Source organism: Polypterus senegalus, chromosome 9 (assembly GCF_016835505.1).
Source record: "Polypterus senegalus isolate Bchr_013 chromosome 9, ASM1683550v1, whole genome shotgun sequence".
In the NCBI taxonomy this organism is placed as follows: domain Eukaryota; kingdom Metazoa; phylum Chordata; class Cladistia; order Polypteriformes; family Polypteridae; genus Polypterus; species Polypterus senegalus.
The window spans coordinates 5319622-5328932 of NC_053162.1; the positions used below are offsets into that span (position 1 = coordinate 5319622).

At 43.2% G+C, this 9311-nt stretch overlaps 1 protein-coding gene across 1 annotated transcript; it reads right to left on the reverse strand.

Moving 5' to 3' along the window:
• Window positions 1–217: 217 nt before the first annotated feature.
• On the reverse strand, window positions 218–8736 carry LOC120535079. Its single transcript, XM_039762628.1, has 2 exons — window positions 8613–8736; window positions 218–1256 (listed from the first exon to the last, which is right to left on the reverse strand). Exons 1-2 carry the CDS (start codon window positions 8653–8655, stop codon window positions 496–498), a joined length of 804 nt encoding a protein of 267 aa, XP_039618562.1. The 5' UTR covers window positions 8656–8736; the 3' UTR covers window positions 218–495.
• Between the last annotated feature and the right edge of the window lie 575 nt (window positions 8737–9311).

A 9311-nucleotide genomic window follows, 5' to 3' on the forward strand; every position in this document is an offset into this window, starting at 1 on the left:
CAGATGAGCCAACGGCAAAACCAAATCAACTTTCAAAGTGTTCGGAAGTAATCCTTGTAAACACAACAATAGATGTTTTACAGTGTATTATGTTTGAATTGTCTGTGTGGGTGGATGGGTGTATTGGGGGGCACCAGAGGTGCTAATGCCAATGGACACTGTAGAGTTCTACTTCAGGACTGCAAGAACTGGATAAAATTCATATAATATCACAGGGTTGAAGTTGCCTCTTTATTTGCCCCCAAAAATACCTGCAGTGGTTTCAATGTCCTCACATTTCCACCCAAAGTGGCTTCTTGCAGATCGTAATGGCAAGATCATCATGATCTTCACAGTCCAAGAACACTTTAGAAAATGGCAACTGAAACGCATTATAAAAATATATTTGGGTAACTTTGTTCACAGTGATGAAATAGTCTCTGGTAAGTTGTGTCTTGGTATTTCACTCCACTGATGGCCTAACAGACTAAGCCGCCATCATGAAGTTCCTCCTTCTCAAGTAGCAGCACAGTCCTCTGTTGTTGAACCTGGGATGTGAACGACCGTCCCGTCAAGTTGTATGCCTTTCAGAATCTCCTTGACGACGTCCATGCCAACTTCCAGAAGTCTGCTTTTCTCCAACGGTTCCAGCTGTTTGGGATAAAAGCCTGTGGTGGTCACCAAAGTCTCTGGATGGTGCAGCTCCAGGATGACTCCAGCAGTTATGTTGCTCCTAAACTCCATAAACACAGCAAGAGTGGCATGTGGGAGAAGTGAAGGGTCAAGGTGTTCATTGAGGTGGTCCATGTCGTACATAGTTGTTCTCTGGGCTTGGGAAGTGTTGTGGCCTGACATGAGGAAGACAAGGCACCTGGAAAAATGAAGCATGGTACTTCTGGCATCTCCTGAGCTCAACAAGATCAGGCCTCCCTGTGCAGGCCTTCTGTTCATTATGTTCCTCAGCTCTGTCCATAGCACCTCCTGCTGTCTGGGAAAGAGAAGGCGTAAGGAGTCCAAATGTCTGTCAACAGGGTGGACTATGTGCCTCCAAGTGACACGGTGCACTCCTGACTCGGAAAAGAGGAGCACATAAGTGACCACTGAGAAAATGAGAAGGAGGGCTGCAGCTAAACTGATGGATGGCCAGAAATCTGAATTGTTCAGAAGATGACGGTCAGCTGGCGGCTGGTCTTCTTCTCCTGCACAGTCTCTTGAAGCTGCATTCTGGGTGTCAATCGTCTCTTCTTCTGAGGTTCGGTCAAGTTCATCTTTAGCAACTGCCAAAAAAAAAAAAAAAAAAACAGAAAACGAGCACCTCATTCAGGTCTCCTGAGTTTGTTTAATTCAAGACCTCAGCAACATCAGGAATCCATTCTGGACAGAAATTAGAAGACATTTCTGGCCAGTTTGGAGTCTAAAATTAGTGTTGACACCTACAGCTTGGGGATACGGCAAGAAAACCACAGGGTATCAGAGAGAGCAGGCAAGTCCTACACAGACAGTGACCATGCCTGCATTTGAGCTGGCTCTGCCAACCACCATTGCAGAACCTGATATTTAGAAATTAAAATAAGAATAAGAATACGTATTTATATAAAACCTTTCATACATAAAAATGCAGCTCATAGTGCTTTCCATGGATTGCAAAAATAAAGAAATCTACATTAATGAAAGGATGAGCATGTCTGTAAGGTTGCTGTGTCTCTGTCATTTCAACAGATGGTGCATTACAAATACTGTATCTCAAGTAATAAAATAATTTGCATTTTCAATTTCAATAGATCACAAACATTTGTACAAATATTTTTTACTACAAATGTTTGTGAAGTGTTATCTGTTGGAATTACAGATTCAATGTATTTTAATTACTAAAAGGATGAGATGGGTCGAACAGCAGCCTGCAATACCTATGGCATAGGTCAGGTATTGCCCACAACGCCAGTCATGAAATTCAGTTTGAGTTAGATAACCCTCCCACAACCCTAATCCTAACCATAGTGTAACAGGACCATAACTTTAATCATAATATAATGCCATAGGCATTTTGTGACTGACTTTGAGGGCATTTCTTGATATTGTGGTGTCATGTGACTGATCTCATAGGTACTGGGGTCTGCAATTACTCTCTGCTGGAAAGGATAAGTGTCTGTGTTTCTAAATGGTTGCTATGTCTCTGTCATTCCAGCAGATGGCACATCACAAATATTTGTATAAATGCATTTTATTTCTACAAATGTTTGTGAAGTGCCATCTGTTGGAATGACAGCTGCAATGCATTTTATTTACTAAAATGATAATCCTTTTGTTATTTATATATATATATAAAACTGCTTAAAAAAATTAAAGGAACACTTTGAAAACACATCAGATCTCAATGGGAAAAAGAAATCCTCCTGGATATCTATACTGATATAGACTGGGTAATGCGTTAGGAACGAAAGGATGCCACATCGTTTGATGGAAATGAAAATGATCAACCTACAGAGCCCTGAATTCAAAGACGCCCCAAAAATCAGAGTGAAAAATGATGTGGCAGGCTAGTCCATTTTGCCAAAATTGAATTGCAGCAACTCCAAATTGTACGCAGCACTTTGTATGGCCCCTGTGTTCTTGTATACATGCCTGACAACATCGGTGCATGCTTCTAATGAGATGACAGATGGTGTTGTGGGGGATCTCCTCCCAGATCTGGACCAGGGCACCACTGAGCTCCTGGACAGTCTGAGGTGCAACCTGGTGGCATTGGATGGACCAAAACATAATGTCCCAGAGGTGTTCTATTGGATTTAGGTCAGGAAAGTGTGGTGGCCAGTCAATGGTATCAATTCCTTCATCCTCCAGGAACTGCCTGCATACTCTCACCACATGAGGCCAGGAATTGTCGTGCACCAGGAGCCACTGTACCAGCATAGGGTCTGACAATGGGTCCAAGGATTTCATCCTGATACCTAATGGCAGCCAAGGTGCCTTTGTCAAGCCTGTAGCGGTCTGTGTGACCCTCCATGGATATGCCTCCCAAGACAATCAATAACCCACCACCAAACTGCTCATGCTGAATGATGTTACAGGCAGCATAATGTTCTCCATGGCTTCTCCAGACCCTTTCACTTCTGTCACGTGCTCAGGGTGAACCTGCTCTCATCTATAAAAAGCACAGGGCACCAGTGGTGCATCTGCCAATTCTGGTATTCTATGGCGAATGCCAATCGAGCTGCATGCTGCTGGGCAGTGAGCTCAGGGCCCATTAGAGGACATGGGGCCCTTGGGTCACCCTCATGAAGTCTTTCTGGTTGTTTGGTCAGAGACATTCACACCAGTGGCCTGCTGGAGGTCATTTTGTAGAGCTCTGGCAGTGCTCATCCTGTTCCTCCTTGCCCAAAGGAGCAGATACTGGTCCTGCTGATGGGTTATGGACCTTCTATGGCCCTCTCCAGCTCTCCTAGAGTAACTGCTTGTCTCCTAGAATCTCCTCCATGCCCTTCAGACTGTGCAGGGAGACCCAGCAAACCTTCTGGCAATGACACGTATTGATGTGCCATCCTGGAGAAGTTGGACTACCTGTGCAACCTCTGTAGGGTCCAGGTATCACCTCATGCTACCAGTAGTGACACTGACTGTAGCCAAATGCAAAACTAGTGAAGAAACAGTCAGAAAAGATGAGGAGGGAAAATGTCAGTGGCCTCCACCTGTGAAACCATTCCTGTTTTGGGGGTCATCTCATTGTTGCCCCTCTAGTGCATCTGTTGTTAATTTCATTAACACCACAGCAGCTGAAACTGATTAACAACCCCCTCAGCTACTTAACTGACAAGATTAATATCCCATAAGTTTCATTGACTTTATGCTATACTCTGATTAAAAAGTGTTCCTTTAATTCTTTTGAGCAGTATATATATATATATATATATATATATATATATATATATATATATACATACAGTGGAACCTCTGTTCACAAACATCTCGGAACACGTACAAACTGGTTTATGACCAAAAAGTTCACCAAACTTTTGCATCTGTTCATGGCCACAGACTCGGTATACGAACAAGCCTGTCTACCTTTCGATTTGTGCGTGCTGATGATTTCACGCATGTGTTCATTCTCTCACTGTGCATTCCCTGTGGAGAGAGAGAGAGACAGACACACACACAGATGCACACGAGAGACATAAACACACACACACACACACACACACACACGCGCGCGCGTGAAAGAGAGACGGCTGGATGTATAAGGCCAAGAAGGCAGTTAAAGAATGCACTGGGCTTGTTTTTAAAGAGACAGATCCGAGCATTGTTTTAACCTTGTTGTATTTAATGAAGACTTTTTTCTATTGGATTTTAACCTTCACTTCACTTCTGTTTACAGCAATCGGTTCATAGCGTGCATTGTTGCAATGTTACTTTTCTTGGTGGTTTATGAAATTACGGATTTTTCAAAGGTAAATTTTTTCCCTGTGTTTAAAAATCATTAAAAAAAAGTGTTTTTAATGAGTGGTTCATAGCGCTACAAAGTGAACTCTTGCAGTGTTAGTTTTCTCTGTTGTTCAAGGTTTTCTTAGTGTTATTCAATGTTTTTACATTTAGTTTACTATTACGCTGTGCATTCTATGGTGTAATTAACTATATTTGTGCTTAAAAATCTTTAAAAAATATATATTTACATACACTTTGTACGGTCTGGAACGGATTAATTATATGTATATACAATCCTATGGGGGAAATTACTTCGGTTCCACTGTATATATATATTGTAGAAAAGGCGCTATATAGGTGCCTGACCCGACACTGAAAGACACGGAGGCACGTATAAAAAGTACAATTACTTTTATTTTTTTCTTCAGCTGTGTGACACGTCTTCCCCGTGCCACACAGCCCAAACACAGTCCCAAAGCACAAAAAAAACCACAATTCTCCACCTCGCTTCACCACTCCTCCCAGACAAGCTTCGTCTCCTTCCTCCCAACTCTGGCTCACCGAGTGGTGGTGGCTGGGCCCTTTTAGAGCCCACCCGGAAGCGTTCCAGGTGATTAACCACCTGGTCCTAATTGCACTTCCGGGTGGGGCTGCAGGCTCGTTCAGCCAGGCTGTGGGAAGCAGGCAGCTCCCCCTAGCGGCCACACCGGGCCCCAACCAAGCTGTGGAGGACTCCATCTCCCATGGAGCCCTGCAGGTGGTTGGGAAAACACCAATCGGCCAGGGAGGCTGCCACCAAGCGTCCCGGGGGAGGTACTGGACTGTCCATGGCGGCTCCCCCGGAACATAAGCAGCAGGGGCATCCCTGCTGGGCATGGGACCCGGCTGTCCTTCACAATATATATATATATATATATATATATATATATATATATATATATATCCATCCTTCCATTATCCAACCCGCTATATCCTAACTACAGGGTGACGGGGGTCTGCTGGAGTCAATCCCAGCCAACACAGGGTGCAAGGCAGGAAACAAACCCTGGGCAGGGTGCCAGCCCACCGCAGATATATATATATATATATATAACCACAGATATATATATATATATATATAGATAGACTGCTCAAAAAAAATTCAAAGGAACGCTTTGAACAGACATCTGATCTCAAAAGGAAAAAAATCCTGCTGGATGTCTGTACTGATATGGACTGGGTAATGTGTTATGAACAAAAGGACGCAACCTCATTTTATGGAAATGAAAATTAACAACCGACAGAGGGCTGAATTCAAAGACACCTCAAAAATCAAAGTGATAAAAATAATGTGGCAAGCTAGTCCATTTTGCCCAAATTTCATTGTAGCAACTCCAAATCGTACTCAGTAGTTTGTATGGACCCTACGTGCTTGTATGCATGCCTGACAACATCCGTGGGGGCATGTTCCTAATGGGATGATGGATGTTATCCTGTGGAATCTTCTCCCAGATCTGGACCAGGGCATCACTGAGCTCCTGGACAGTCTGAGGTGCAACCTGGTAGCGTTGTATAGACCGAAAGATAATGTCACTCCCAGAGGTGTTCAATTGGATTGCCCCAGACCATCACTGACCCCCCACCAAACCGGTCATGCTGAACAATGTTAAAGGCAGCATAACATTCTCCACAGCTTCTTCAGACCCTTTCACATCTGTCATATGTACTCAGGGTGAACCTGCTCTCATCTGTGATAAGCACAGGGCGCCAGTGGTAGACCTGTCAATTCTGGTATTCTATGGCAAATGCCAATTTGGCTTCCACGGTGCTGGGCAGTGAGCACAGGGCCCACTAGAGGATGACGGGCCCACAGGCCACCCTCATGAAGTCTATTTCAGATTGTTTGCTCAGAGACATTTACACCAGTGGCCTTTCTGCCTGCTGGAGGTCATTTTGAAGGCTCTGCCAGTGCTCATCCTGTTCCTCCATGCCCAAAGGAGCAGATACCGGTGGGTCCTGCTGATGGGTTAAGGACCTTCTACGAGGGGCCCTGTCCAGCTCTCCTAGAGTAACTGTCTGTCTGTCTGTCTCCTGGAATCTCCTACATGCCCTTGAGACTGTGCTGGGAAGGTTTCTGGCAATGGCACGTGGTATTGATGTGCCATCCTGGAGAAGTTGGACTACCTGTGCAAACTCTATAGGGTCCAGGTATGGCCTCATGACACTGACCATAGCCAAATGCAAAACGAGTGATAAAACTGACGAGGAGGGAAAAATGTCAGTGACCTCCACCTGTTAAACCATTCATTCCTGTTTTGGGGATCATCTCATTGTTGCCCCTCTAGTGCACCAAAGCAGCTGAAACTGATGAACAAGCCCCTCTTCTACTTCACTGAGCAGATCAACAGCCCACAAGTTTCACTGACTTGATGCTATAAAAGGTTAGTTCCTTTCATTTTTTGAGCAGTATAAATATATATATTTGTTATATTTATACTGTATTTATTATATACAGGGTGGTCCAGATCTAATTATGCAGATCCTGATCATCTAGATGGCTTTGATTTATGCAGGGACGATTCCAGTTCAAAGACAATTCTTCATGTCGTCAATTCGCACACTTCTCGATGGTCCGGGATTATTCAGGTGATTTTCTATGTAATAAACTTAATAAGTTATAGCATAATGAAAATTGCATAATTTGATCTGGACCACCTTATAGTAAAGATACTTATTTAATTAAATTTTATAGCCATTTATTGCAGCAGGCATTTACATTTCATTGAAAATGCTTGGCTGGACATGGCTGAATTCCATCTGTTCCAGTGGTTAATGCTGCTGATTCTCAGTTCCAGCTTCCTTGGTTCAAATCCCACCCTTTATTGTTGTCTGTGTAGAGATTACACATTTTTCCCGTGTTTACCTTGTTTATCTTTTCACATCCCCATAGGTTTGTGGGTTAAGGTAACTGGCTACTTTAAATTTGCCCCATTTTGGGTATGTGTGAGTGAATGGGCCCTGCAGTATACTGGCATCCATTCCAGGGCTGGTTTCTTCCTTGTGCTCTAATGCTGCTAAGAAATGTTCTGCTCCCCTGTAACTCTAAACTGGATTAAGCAAAATTGAAAACGGAACAATAGATGGATTTTCTTTTAAATTACAGGTCATCATCACATCTATATAACACAGTGGGAGGTACGGTAGCACATTGTTAAGTGCAAATGCCACCCAGGTTCAGAGTTCTGTGTACTGCACTAGTTGAGATGGACTGGCATTTCAACCAAGGAGTCTTCTCTCCTTGCCTTTAATGGCTCACCTACAACACGGTTCTCGAATAACTGGACTAGAATTCTAAATTGAGTCGGGAATGGATTATAAAAAGCAACATATAGGAAATCTAAAGTAAACTTCTGCATACCATACTGTAACCTTTAGGAACAAACTGGCAGGTCATGTAGTCGAAGCAGAAGCCCTGACCACCCTCAAGAAGTACCTGAATTGAGATATTGCAACCACTTTGCATTTAGGTAAACCAGCGAGCCTTATAGACTGAAAGGTCTCCTCTCATTTGTCAAATTTCTTATGTTTTTATGACCTAACATAATTCTCAGGCCCAAATAATCCAACACAGGGTCACAGGGCAGCAGGCCTGTGTGTGGCCCATTCATTCTTATACTCACACAGGGCCAATTTGAAATTGCATTTTTGGGAATGTGGGAGGAAAAGTGAAGGATGTGAAGTCAAAGTCACGAAAAGCACAGGGAGAGCATGAAAACTGTCAGTTTACCAATTCACTTAATCCAGTTCAAGGTTGTGAAGGTAAATCAAGAACAAACTTTGGAGGAGAAGTTCATTAATATGGGCCAATTAATAAAATGACGCAGATTCTGGATTACTGAGGGACCCCGTTACTTACATTAATCGTACCTCAAACCACTCCAACAGGAAGCCACCCCACCATCCCATCACTTCTGACTCCACAAGATGGCATCCACGCCTGCAGATCTACCAACTGCCCTCTCAGATTCTTTTTATATCAATTGTCTTTAAACCAAATAATAAAATTGGGGTCATAATAATCCACTCCTCGATTTTGCCCTTCCCTGGAACTCTGGACATCTTCCTTTAATGGCAGGTGCTTTGCCAGAATCTCCCTCTTTTTTCTAAGAAATTCTAACCGACAAACTGAGAATATGAATGGAAGGAAATGACAAGAACATGGGGTTCATGTTACTTACGGGGCGCAGAACAATTTCCTCGATCCACAGATTTGTTTTCCATGTGCTCCTTAGATAAAACTCAAACTTTCTCTCCTTGCTCTTCTGCAGACTCCTGGCCCCGTGTTCATTCACTGTAGCTATGCGACAAGTTGCTCAACCAGATTAGGAGGTTCTGGACGCTCAACTTCAAACAGGTGTGTTTCCTGTGGGAGGCTGGAAGAAGCTGTCTTCTGGGTCCTAAAGCCCTTAGTGTTCATAGACGGCCATGTGTTTATTTCTTAACCTTCTGGGCAGTGGCTGCCTGTTCCTTCTCTTCTTCTTCTCATCAATTCTCATCCTTTGTCTAATAAAATATAGGAATTTAACTTCATTGTCATTGTCTATGCATACGTTGGCTTCACAAAGTAGTCAGATCCATCACTTTTTTCACATTTTGCTATGGTAAAGCCTTGTGCTAAATCATTTCCGTTCATTTCTTAGCACATCGAGGAACACTCAGCAACCCAGAATGAAAAAGTGAAAAACAGGATTCTAAGAAGTTCTGCAAATTTATTATCAATAAAAACTTGAAATATCTTTTTGGATTTTATGCAGTTCTTCCCTGGACATCCACTAAAGCTCTTTCTGACCTCTGTGGTGATCATGTCTTCGGTTTGGAGTAACCCGTGTTCAATAGCCCAGCAGAGTCGGGCGTTAGTAGTACAAACATTTTGGAAG